The sequence below is a fragment of the Mercenaria mercenaria genome, chromosome 17 (genome assembly GCF_021730395.1).
Source record: "Mercenaria mercenaria strain notata chromosome 17, MADL_Memer_1, whole genome shotgun sequence".
In the NCBI taxonomy this organism is placed as follows: domain Eukaryota; kingdom Metazoa; phylum Mollusca; class Bivalvia; order Venerida; family Veneridae; genus Mercenaria; species Mercenaria mercenaria.
In genome coordinates, this window is record NC_069377.1 from 26,524,516 (window position 1) to 26,538,234 (window position 13,719).

The following is a 13,719-nucleotide window of genomic DNA, read 5'->3' on the forward strand; positions in this document are numbered from 1 at the left end:
TTCAAAACAAGCCTGTTTATTGCTGTTTGCTCATTTAAAATTAATATGAATATTTTTCTGCTTTAAAAATCTCATAAAAAAGGTAGAAAGCCGACGTGTCCTATATTTTACAGTTGAAGAAATTACCACTGACCCGCGATGACCCCCGTTGCCTTATTTGGCAACTTCCGAGAATCGCTGTATCAGGTTCCAGTAAATTTTAACCAAACTTTAAGGTTGTAAACAAATATATAGTAGTTGCTAATTACTTATATTAATAATTTCATAAACTAGAAAGAGCAAAAACCGTATGAAAATATAAAGTTTAGGAAAAAATGTGAAAATACGAAACTAAAGTGACAGGTAGTTTGTTAGCTCTGAGTGCTAATTGGCTAAAAGGTTTAGGAGAAGTTCGACGACGTTTACGTCTATTATCCGGATTTATTTACCTGTTTTTGGAGTTTGAACACACGGCAGAAGTGTGTAAAAATGCCGGTGTTCCATACCAAAACGATAGAAAGCATTTTGGAGCCAGTAGCTCAACAGGTCAGTGATTTGAATTACTTGCACGCTTATTGATGTGGGTGGGGTACGGCTGTCAAAAATATATTGACTTCGGATAAGTGTCGTATTAGAGAATGTGCTGCGGATTTAAGAGATAAATAGTCATGATGATGTTTGTAAATGAATAAATTTCTGATGCTGCAATTTTCCACCAAATGGCCTTTGTCTTGCCTTGCTGTGTTACTAATTTCACAGGGATCCTTCACATACGACTATCATGCTGCGTGTATTTTTCTTATTCACATGATGTTTGTGTCAATAAGTATCCTTATTTGCATGAGGGGTGTTTTCAGAGGCGTAGCTGGCCGGAAAATCACCATACGCATAATTGAATTCTTTATATTTGTATGGGGGTCGGGGGGCATGCTCCCCCGGAAAATTTTTGAATTCTGTAACCCATTGGGTGCATTCTGGAATACTTTGAGGCAAAATTCTAACCGTAAATAATTTTGAACAAGTTCCAAGGTTTTTGTTACACATAAGCGGACAAACTTTAAAATATTTCTGAGATAAAACATGGTATAGGTCTACATTAAAGGTATGATATATTTTCTGATGAAAGTCGCAGTAGAATTTGGTCGGACCCTAATTATAGCTTTACTGCAGGTATACCTAGTAGAGGGGAAATTGTACGAATGGACACTGCCCTATTTAGCAGTTAACAACTGGAGCTTATCACTTGACGTTAACTTGTCTGACGTGCCGTCAAAACATCTTTGTACAGTGGAGAAACTGCACGGACATCCATTTTAAAAGTCTCCCGGTTGTAAATCATCATTCGGATACTAATTGAAAACAAGGATAGAACTAAAACTGTCATGCATGAATTGTTTTCACTGTACTGTATAGGTTAAATACCAAAGGAAATTCCGTCACTACTTAATAGAAAACATCAGGTTAACACAAGAAGTAAATAAGTTTTTTTTAAAATAAAAACTCATTCTTTAACCTTTTGATTAGCAGTGTTTTCTAGTTTTTGTGCCTAATCCGGGTTAGGCATCAATTTTCATTGCAATTTTGGGCCATTTTATTTTCGTCATTTTTAAACAGCGTACGCTCGTGCATATTTGCATATGCCTGGCTATGCCCCTGGTTTTGGTAGGCTTTCAGTTTCTGGAGTAAGATACAGTGTTGTTAAAAGACTATTAGCATCATGTTTATTGTATACGATATTAAATAGTCAAATAATCGGCACTACGCGGATATTAAAGCAGGGGAAAACATCAGAAAAGCTCAACTAATTTTCACATAAGTATGTTTATTTGCATGGATAACAAAATGACTTTTTAGACAGGATCATCATGCGAATAAGGAAAATAATCAGCATGACCGTTGTGCGAATAGCGAAAACAGTTGGCATGACTATCGTGCGGATGAAGAAAATATGAACATGACCATCATGCAGATCTATATAGCCTTGGCTGGTAGTCTTACTTTATTGGATGGCTTATTTTATGGTCTGCTATTTTATACTGGTAGTTGCCATACCCATCATGACAGGAAAGTGACAAGTCAAATTCTCAAAAGTTATCAGGTTTTCCCAAATGTCCTATGTTTTGGATTATTGGTCTGGTAGAGCACAAGATTGCGAAGCAAACGTCAGTTCTGTGGAGTATACATTTGTTCTTGGAAGCATACAGTGTTCATTTAGTTTTGTATAGCATATATCAGTTCTGTTGAGTATACATCAGTTCAACAGAGCATACATTAGCTCTGTGGAGTATACATCAGAGCATACATCAGTTCTGCAGAGCATACATCAGTTCTGTAGAGCATACATTAGCTCTGTGGAGTATACATCAGTTCTGTGGAGTTAATGGAGTATACATCGATTCTGCAGAGCATACATCAGTTCTGTAGAGCATACATTAGCTCTGTGGAGTATACATCAGTTCTGTGGAGTAGACATCAATTCTGCAGAGCATACACTAGCTCTGTGGAGTATACATCAGTTCTGTGGAGTAGACATCAGTTCTGCAGAGCATACACTAGCTCTGTGGAGTATACATGAGTGAGTTCTGCAGAGCATACATCAGTTCTGCAGAGCATACACTAGCTCTGTGGAGTATACATGAGTTCTGAATAGCATACATCAGTTCGGTTGAGTATGTATACATCAGTTCTGTGGAGTAGACTTCAGTTCTGCAGAGCATACATCAGTTCTGCAGAGCATACATTAGCTCTGTGGAGTATACATCAGTTCTGTGGAGTAGACATCAGTTCTGTGGAGCTTAAACCAGTTCTGCAGAGCATACATTAATTCTGTGGAGCATAAACCAGTTCTGCAGAGCATACAATAGTTCTGTGGAGTATACATGAGTTCTGAATAGCATACATCAGTTCGGTTGAGTATGTATCAGGGCTTCGGAAATTTGCCGGTTTGTCGGTTTTGGACCGATTTTTGACTTTTCAGACCGATTCGTGAAGTTAAAAAACGAAAAAAATCGGTCCCATTAAAATGGAGAAAAGTATAAATTTCAGTCTGATATCTCAATACACGATCACCTGCCAAGCAGGAAATACTTGGTCGCACCTTCAGATAATCAATAAACGTGTCAATCGGTCTGATTGTCACTTTGATAATCGGTCCGTAATTAGCATGTGACGCAATCAGCGCTCGCGCGGCACATCCTTTAATGTTTGCAGACAGCCGACTGCAAATTATTAAACATTTTTGACTGGTTTCCAAATGTTTCTGACTGGATCCAAATCATTTCGACGGGGATCCACTTCTTTTATTTAGAATCCGATGGATGGTTTATTTCAAAAGGTTATGTTCGATCACGGGTAAAAAATAAATGGTCACTGCATTTAATCATGTAGATCTACTCTTTGATTTAAAGAGACATAACACGGAAAACCGATAAAAATGTTTTTTTTTTTATAATTACTTGATTTGAAAAAATTACATGATTCATATGTTGGGGCTCCAGCTGAAACAAGTGCAGAAAATCGTCATTGAAACCCGACTGTACAAAAAAGAAAAAAAGTGGACTGACAAACATGAATGATAAAGAAAACCGGAGTGGCGCATTTATCAAATTGGTCTTTTAAAAAAACGTTTCAAAATGAAATTTTGTTTACATCAGAAGAGACATATAACTTTATAAAATGTAGTTGCTTATTGAAGTACAACGTAAGTGAAATGAAATATCTGTGGCCAACCCGCGTGACCCTTTGGTACTATAAATCGCGGCGGGAAATTCGATCTCAGCGTTCACATAACGTACACATTCGGTCCGCGGCAGAGTATTCTTAAAATACTGAGGCTGTTTAGCAGAGAATATGTGTCGTGTAATTCTCTTTGACGCATTGTATTTTATAGAATTCCGTCAAAGAATGAGGAAACATAACAAAGTATCTGCCGTGTATACGATACCGAAGTCACGTGCGTTGGCTTTTACACTAGTTACGTACACGGTGTCAATGCCGGCAATTTTATGCTTGCAGGAAAAACATCGAAATTTAAACAAAGTAACGATCACACATAACGCTGAATAACTGTCTTAATTGTATGGTAACTCCCGGTGACCGGTAACTCAGTTTTAATGCATGACATGCTTATTTCTTTAGTCTATCAGACTATCACGTTTTACAAAATACGTAATTTTGGGAATGTGGGTGGGGTAGCGCCGATGTCATGATTTACGTTTCGGACCGATTGAGTTATCAAAATTTCCGGAGCCCTGGTATGTATACATCAGTTCTGTGGAGTATACATCAGTTCTGCAGAGCATTCATCAGTTCTGTGGAGTATACATCGATTCTGCAGAGCATACATTAGTTCTGTGGAGTATACATCAGTTCTATTGAATAGGCATTGGTTCTGTGGAACATACATCAGTCCTTTGAGGCATAACTATGTACATCATTTCATTGAAACATATATTTGTTCTGTGGAGCATGCATCAGTTCTGTGGAGTATACATCTGTTCTGGTGAGCTTACAATGGTTCTTGTGAGCTTACATTGATTCTGTGGAGCATGCATCTGTTCTGGTGAGCATACATTGGTTCTGTGGAGCGTACATCAGTTGTTTGTCACATAATTGGTTCTGTGAAGTAATTTTCAGTTCTGTAGAGCATACATCAGCTCTGTGAAGTACCAGTTATAGTATACATTGGTTCTGTGGAGTTTACATTGGTTCTATGGAGTATTCTGACCTTGGTTCTGTGGAGCATACATTGATTCTATCATCTATGGCATATATGGTTCTGTGCAGTTTACATTTGTTCTGGGGGAGTATAAATTGGTTCTGTTGTGCTTACATTGGTTCTGTGGAGTATACATAGGTTCTGTGGATTAAACATTGGTTCTGTGGAGCATCTATCAGTTCCACAGGTAGTTGGTTTTCTTCTTTAGAATATCAAGTGAAAAAAGGGCAAAATTAATCACATTTTGTGTAGTACCCAGAACTATATTTTTATAAATAGGTATGAAAAAATGGTTATATTGGATAGAAGGTAGCCTGCTTTTGTAGTTTCTGACATTTATAATTATGAAATTTCTGCCTATCATAATTTTGTAGTTTGATACTTTTGTTTACATATTTGATCAAGGTTAAACACTGACAGGTTATTACCAAAACATCAAGGAAATATTTGTCTAATCTTTAAATACAGGACTGATCCTTTCATTAGCATGTACTTGTGTGGGATTAGGAACTGCGGGTTGCCTTTTGACAGCAAACACCCTATCAGATTATGCAAATATTAAAGATTTGTGAAATCATTTGAAAAATATCCTTTATTTATAATCCGCATATAAAGATTTACAGTATTTAGAATATTTTAGTATTTAGTTTGAATTTAAAGACGTCTGTTCAGCATAATAAGCCATTTTCGGCATTTGTTACCCACCTTCTTTGGACTGGTCTTGTACCTGTGTTCCCAGTTGTCTAAAATTACCAAAATTTTCAGTCTGTATATTTTTCCCAACTTGAATATTTTCAGGGCTCATTGTTACCCACTTTACTTGTTATTACCAGTCTGGTCTGACTGATACCAAACTAGTTCCCAAAAATGTTAAAAAAAACCAGCTGAATTTCTTTATTCTTTTTTTGTGTGTGAGTGTGTGTGTGTGTGTGTGTGTGTGTGTGTTTATTCTAGCTCTTCAATTTTGGGGACAGGGATATGGGGAGGGGGTGGGGAATTAGGACTGGAGGGGGTTGGGGAGTCATCCTAGTGGATCATTCAAGACTTCATTCAAGGGTTTTCCACATTCATATATTGGAAAGAGTAATTTGTAACGAAATTGAATCATAAACTCATCTCATTTCTGGTACTTAACAATCCCTCTTAAGAATTTCCTGCTTTAACATTTATATAAGAATAAAATACTGTTTTCAAGTGTATGGTATATACATTTGTACAATTGGCATTTGTGGAATTTTTTTTTACAAAAAATTAAGCCAATTTGAACTGTTCAAATAAAGCTATTTCATTATACTCTTGCAAAATTTTATTTTGCCTGAATTGATGTTTTACGAAAATAGTTTTTTTTTCACCCATCCCCTATGTTCTAGGTTTTTGAATGCAAGTGAAACGATACTGGCTCCAAAGTTACATAATATTGAACTTCTGTGTTTAATGTACGAGGGGTGTTCAATAAATACCCGGAAAAGTGCTCTCATTTCTCTATTTCTGGTCTCATTTTGGTAAAATTTGAAAATATGAAGGATATGAACATACTGAATGCAAATACCTAAATTACAGATTTCAGAACATGCACAATATTTATTTGTCGTCTCCTAGGCAACGTCATCACCTCAAAAGCGGCCCAAAGTCATTATGATGCTGTCATATCACACTCAGTTAATCAATACAACTCGTGATTACCATTGATTCAATGTTTATCACCATTAAATGCATTTTACACCTTCCTAAGAATAAATAAATACTGTTCGTATAATGTTCCTGTCGTACTGAAGAAATTGGACACTGAACTGATGCCCTATCAAGGAGCTCTTTAAGTTATTAAATGTGACTGAGCGTTATTTTTCATGTCAAAAGTCGTCAGCAATATTTTCCTGACCACTTTTAAACGTCACGTCCCACTAATAAAATTTTGTTTTCTTCAGGGCATTGTCCCTTAAACATTTTTCAGCATAGCATCTGTCTCTTTCCTTGATTTTCGATTCAGAACACAAAATGTTATCTCACATCTCCGTTCAACACTGATTTTCAAGCGACGACCAACTCAATATGCCTGCCAAATATTTTAATGATGTCACATTTATAATTTGACGTTATTGGCATAACGCTTACTTTCCATACCAACATTCACCCAATTTAAGAAAAGGTAGCTTGAAAAATAGGTAAGTGGCAAGTAATGTTTTAGCGCATGTAATTTAGAAAAAGAGACAAAATTGGGCCGGATGATGTCACATGACGTTGCCATGGGGACTCGCATTTACTTATTATTTATCCAAAGACAATCTAATTTTAACATATCAACTCAGTATTCCCTAGTCTACATTTTGTAGCATTTTCATTTATTTTTGATGATACATAAAGAATTGAGAGCACTTTTCCGGGTATTTATTGAACGTCCCTCGTAGATTGGAAAATATTTGTGATGGATTTATTCTCGCAAATATTCACGAAATAATGCCACTCACGAATTCAAAATAGTGATGGATTTATTTTTGCTAATATTCACGAAATAATGCCACTCATGAATTCAAGATATTTGTGAATACTGAAATCTTACTCATGTCCAAAAATACAAAACACGAACATTTCACAAATTCTTAACATCACTAATAAGGCTGCCTGTGGTAAAAGCGCTAGATCTAAATAAAGCCTGTACGAAACTTACCGAATGTAGAGTATTTTCTATGATTTGAATAAATGATGATTGCATAGTGTGTTAGAAGCCGTCTATACATGGTGTGTCATCCATTATATACTGGGACAGGGGTTATTATGTGGGAAGTTGTCCTTTAAGAGTTGACAGTAATATATTTGATTGTTGTAATGGTGTATTGAGAAAGCACATTCATTAACCGGCAGGGGAGGTGATTGAAATGATCATATTTCTTCCATCCTGATTATCACAGCAAAGAAAATAGCAGAAAGACTTTGTTATTAATCACTTTAATGTATTAGCAAAGCTTAAGAATCATTCAATGCTTACTCTGACTTAGTCACAAAGATTTTAACCTTGAGCTAGCCTGCTAAATTTCTACAATGGACTGGTCCATCATTCAATTAGGGCAATACCATTTATTGTTCAAAGGGGTGTTCATTGAAAATTTAGTGACTGAATAGCGAACAGTGCAGACCATGATCAGACTGCACAGATGTGCAGGCTGATCTTGGTCTGCACTGGTCGCAAAGGCTGAATCACTCGCCGCCAGCAGGCTAAAGGTTTAGAAAAAACTGTGTTGTACTGTACATTATTTATACATAGGAACTTTCACATCTTAGTATTGAGAATAGAGAGGTCATGGTTGCAGTAATCCCCATGCTAATTGATACCTGGATAGTGATCCCTGAAGACAATTCTATCCTGGAAAGGATGATTGCAGGACATGGCCGCAACACCCTCTATATTGCAATTCCGAGACACAGTGATCTCCAGTGAGTCATGGTGTATGTTCTCTATGACTGTTATGCAGAGGTCAGTGTAACTTAAGTCCTCTCCCTCAGATTAATGTGAGGATTTAGCTGTCAGTTACTTGTGGAGAACAAGTCAGTACTACTAAGTGCAGTTTAAAACAACTGGGGAAAAAAACAAACCAGGCTCTTACTATTCCAAACTATTTTACAGAGCAAGCAAGTTCAGCCTTTACCTGTTAGAAGAATGCTTGTTAAAAATTATCAAGTCACATCATAAAACTGATATAAGTTTTTATTATATATTAACATTGTAAAAATATCTCATGTGTGTGTACAAATGTATAAAATAATCACAAGGTTGAATCATAATATTTTTTATATGAGAACCAGGCATACTTTCACCCTTAATCAGCTGTTTATCAGCCTCCCACCACACCATACCTTTATAACCATTCCTTTACTATATGCATCATTAGTAATATCAGATAGGCTAGAGTACAAACACCTGAATGCTTCATAATCTGCCATATACATGTGTTTAAATTTCATTCATAAAAAGATTAAAGATATTCTACCTGTATTTGTTTTTTGTTGTTTTTTTTTGAAAAAAAATAAGCTGGGCAATTATAGTGTTATAGTTTTGCATTGATTTCAAGACACAAGGGCAGCTATAGTTTTACATTAATTTCAAGACACAAGGGCAGCTATAGTTTTACATTAATTTCAAGACACAAGGGCAGCTATAGTTTTACATTAATTTCAAGACACAAGGGCAGCTATAGTTTTACATTGATTTCAATACACAAGGGCAGCTATAGTTTTACATTGATTTTAATACATATGGGCAGCTATAGTTTTGCATTAATTTCAGGACACAAGGGTAGCTATAGCTTTGCATTGATTTCAGAACACAAGGGCAGCTATAGCTTGGCATTGATTTCAGGACACAAGGGCAGCTATAGCTTTGCATTGATTTCAGGACACAAGGGCAGCTATAGCTTTGCATTGATTTCTGGACACAAGGGCAGCTATAGCTTGGCATTGATTTCAGGACACAAGGGCAGCTATAGCTTTGCATTGATTTCAGGACACAAGGGCAGCTATAGCTTTGCATTGATTTCAGGACACATGGGCAGCTATAGCCTATAGCTTTGCATTGATTTCAGGACACAAGGGCAGCTGTAGCTTTGTATTGATTTTAGGACATAAGGGCAGCTATAGCTTTACATTAATTTCAGGACACAAGGGCAGCTATAGATTTGCATTGATTTCAGGATACAAGGGCAGCTATAGCTTTGCATTGATTTCTGGACACAAGGGCAGCTATAGCTTTGCATTGATTTCAGGACACAAGGGCAGCTATAGCTTTGCATGCATTTTATTTCAGGACACAGGGGCAACTTTAGCTTTGCATTGATTTCAGGACACTAGGGCAGCTGTAGCTTTGCATTGATTTCAGGACACAAGAGCAGCTATAGCTTTGCATGCATTGATTTCAGGACACAAGGGCAACTATAGCTTTGCATGCATTGATTTCAGGACACAAGGGCAGCTATAGCTTTGCATGCATTGATTTCAGGACACAAGGGCAACTATAGCTTTGCATTAATTTCTAGATGGTACCACATACACCTGTAGTTCTAAAGCAAGATTCCAGATGCCTTCTAACAGTGTAAGGCTTTGAGGTGTAGAAGTCACTAAAAAGATAGCTGTGATTATTGTTAAAAAGAACGTAAAACCTGCATATTTCTTTCTCGAGATAAATACAAATAAAACATTTGAATCTTTTGATTGATAATATTTTCATGATTGCCTTCGAGCAATTTGAAGCTGTGCATTTATTTACATTAGAAGTGAGAGTTGAGCAATTTCACTTCCCTAAAATACTTGAACTGTAAAATAATTTTATCAAAATATGATTTGTAACTGAATTTTAAAGTTGTTTACTATACATATAAAATCATTGTAATTATTAGGATATTTAGAAAATACTTGTTTTCAAAATATACCGTGTGTTTTTAAGATGAAAAACATTTTTTCTTTTTTTAAAATGTTTATTTCACTCAGAAGGAATTTCAAGGCCACAAATGATGCACTTTTCTTTTTTTTTAAATGGCTTGCAAAATTAAAGAAAGAATGGTATTTCAGCTTGAATGGCCTAGAGGTTGTGGTTGTTGACTTTAAATCAGGTGTGGGTTTTGGCTCTGCTCCTGTAGTCATGCCAGAAAGCCATCAAGCTGTCCTGGGAAGGTTGATTGTCCTACCCACCCGGTGCCTGGCTTCACTCATTCAGCATATCCGGCTGGGTTATTTTATGATCTTATATTTATTTACAATCTTTAAAAGTGAATGAGAGAGAATAATAAGTAAAACTTATCATGCTTTTTATTTTGGACTATTAGGTGCCCACTTATGCAAGGACATCTTGCGTCTTCCTGGAAAGTCACCGTATGACATTATATATAAAATTTTGTACATGGCGATGCAACTTAAAACCCAACAGAACGAACAAACAAGCAGATAGGCCTAAATAATGGAAACAGCCTTGTTGATGTTGATGAAAATTCTAAGATACAAATCTCCCAAGTAGCAAGTTGCCTGTAACTGTCATAGTGAAGTGATAAAAGCATGTCAGAAATAATTACTGCAGACACTGTGTGGAAATATATTAGACTTCTGTTATTAAAGGGATAAAACACCTGTTTTCCTCATGCTGTTTGCACAGGAAATGCTTGGTAGTATTTTCTGGAGTATTTTTATTTCAAAAACAGAGTGAGTCAGTTTATTAATTCTGGTAAATGATTGGTACTCCTCATCAAAGTCCCAAGTTGTTAGAGATGATGTGCACTATTGATCTCTGAAATCCACAAAGTCCAAAATTTGTTCGGGATGTAGAGCTATGAATGGCTTGGGAACTCCTCTTATAGGGATGTAGAGCACTGTTTGTTTTGAGACTTCCCTTAGGATCATGTAGAGCATGTTTGGTTGACCCTTCTCACAGGGATGTAGACACTTTTTGGTTGGAGGCTTCTCTTAGGGATGTGGAGCACTGTTTGTTTTAGGACTTCTCTTATTGATGTTGAGCCATGTTTGGTTGTGGACTTCTCTTGCGGATGTGATGACCTGTCACTTAGGGAGGTGGAGCCCTGTTTGGTTTGGGACTCTGCTTAGGGATGTAGAGCCATGTTTGCTTTGGGACTTTTTTCAGGGATTTAGAGACCTGTTTCTTAGGGAGGTAGAGCCCTGTTTGGTTTCAGACTCTGTTTATGGATGTAGAACTCTGTTTGGTTGAAAACTCGTCTCGGTTTAATCCCCACAAAGTGACACTGTTTGCAATAAAAAATCAGATCAAACTTTCATATTTGAAAAAGTTGATTAAGTATCAACAGGAAAGTATTTTAAGCCTAGTGTTTATGTTTTCAAGAGCTTTTTGAAATGTTTTTAATTGCCTTGTTTTGTTTATGAAACTTTTCAATACTGAGGATGTTAATTTTCATATTATTTGTATATATTAGTTCACAAGGAACATACCTTAGTGATTAAAAAAAAGTTCAAAGGGAAGAAGATCCACAGAGAGGTAATCTTACTATGCAATCACATCTATCATTCTGTAGTAAATATAGAAACCTTTATGTAACATTTTTCACAGATTCTCAGCATTATGGAAGCTGTAGATAAGGATATACAAGTTACTGCAGTGATAGATCAAATCTCTCTGGAAAATAGCAACTGATAAGCCGTATTTTATTGTTGGTTTCTTGAGTAGTGATTGACCTCATAAAAGAACCTTTTAAATCTTCTTAATAAAATTTTATTGCCTTGTTAATATAGTTTAAAGAAATTTGCAGTTGATATCTTGAACTTTGAAAAAAAATAATGGCTGACTCAGCAAAAAAACAAAATTTGTTGTAAGATACTTACATAAATTTGTTCTGGCCCGTCTCAATGGTTTGGTATTAAGATAGGTTTTTTGTATGAAAAAAAAAACGAAAAAAAAAAAGCTCTAGAATCCCATAAAGGCTTTTTTACCTTGGCAAGCTGAGAACCAGCTATTGACTCTCCAAATCAAAGTGGTTTCCTTTTCAAGTGATTGGTCAATGGTATACCTGTATATGTACTTCACAGATCTTTCAGTCTCTGTTGTTTTGAACGCTAGCATAATAAACTGGCAGCGGACTAGCTTTTACAAAAAAAAACCAACAAACAAACCAATGTTGAACCGACTGGTAATGAAATGCCAGTTGCTAAGTTTGATAATTGCATAAGAATAAAACATCTAAAAGGTGTGACCTCTGTCTTGACCTTGAGTACAAGGTTTCAACTAGTCCTGCCTCTGAGGATTGTTATGGGTAACATGGAAAACAGGTACAGTGCCAATAGGCCCCGAACCCACTCCCCATACAGTTTGTGCCACATAGTGGGACTTGTTGACCTATCATGATCATTTAATGTAAAGTGCCAAAGATTTTGTAAGGTATGTATTAATTAACTGTTGTTGAGAACATGTTTCCTGTTGAGTGCACAGCATTGTTTGCAATATTGAAATTTATTCATCAGATGTAATAATTGAAATAGATTCATTAACAGAAACATTTTTAGGAGAATACCTAAATTTGAAATAAGGAAAGATGCAGTGGTTGTTAATTTAATTTGTTTACAGTTATATGTCTAAATACATCATTCTCTGATTGCCTCTTGTGAAGGTTGAAGGTATTATGTAAATGAGAAATGAAGTATGTTTAGTATTATATAGATAAGACAGCTTGGAGATTTACTTGAACCACTCTAGGATTTACTGTGTGTTGGATGGGGTAGGGAAAGACATGGGTTGGAAACTTTTGGGAGGGGGAAGTTGTAAGAGAGGTCATCAATGTCAGAAGTGTGATCGTTGCTTCATTTTGTGGATGGTTCCAACCTTCAGTGAGCTAGTTGAGCGGATGTCAGGTTTAGCTGCTACATCACATCTTTTAGTCGTCTTACATGTACCAGTAATTTTGACATTCTGATACATGTACTCGGGTAGAATATACATCCCCAGTTGAGTAATAAAATTCTTAACCCGTAGCCAGTGGGCGGCAAGTGATTCTGCCTTTGGGACCAGTGCAGACCAAGATCAGCCTGCACATCTGTGCAGTCTGATCATGATCTGCACTGTTTGCTATTCAGTCAGTAAATTTTCAGTAAACACCTCTTTGAATAATAAATGGTATTGCCCAAATTGAATGATGGACCAATCCATAATAGAAATTTAGCAGGGTATATAAGGGTTAAAAAGGTGACTGAGGGTAACATTTACTACATCTCTCTAGACCTCCTCAGAAAACAAATTTACACTTACTGTACCAAGTGTTCTGTTTTGTTGTACATTTACCATAATGTGTTAATTATAATGTTTTCTTAGCAGAGGCAAGAATTTTTATGTTTTATACAGTAAAAAACAACTACTTGTTTAATTAATTAAGAAGTACTTTTGGCATTATGCCAGTCATGAGTAAGAATGCACCTGTTGAAACGTATACTTGCAGACATCTGTGTGAAATTTTAGTAGGCATTGTTTGTTTTTCGGTTTTGGGGGAATAGCGGCAAGGCAAGGCCCATTAGGAGTGGGAAAATTG

The 13,719-nt window shown here is 36.2% G+C and overlaps 1 protein-coding gene across 10 annotated transcripts in view; it reads left to right on the plus strand.

Annotated features, from left to right (window-relative positions):
• Window positions 1–286: 286 nt before the first annotated feature.
• LOC123537548 (vinculin-like) overlaps window positions 287–13,719 on the plus strand; it is a 67,528-nt gene continuing 54,095 nt past the window's right edge. For 2 of the 10 annotated variants that reach the window (XM_045321348.2, XM_045321349.2), the window contains exon 1: window positions 290–525. In XM_045321348.2, the coding sequence (XP_045177283.1) occupies window positions 469–525 (57 nt within the window). In that variant the 5' untranslated portion in view covers window positions 290–468. Of the gene's footprint in view, window positions 526–13,719 lie in introns of all 10 variants that reach the window. The other 8 variants (XM_045321354.2, XM_045321355.2, XM_045321346.2 and 5 more) reach the window with 7 other exon arrangements.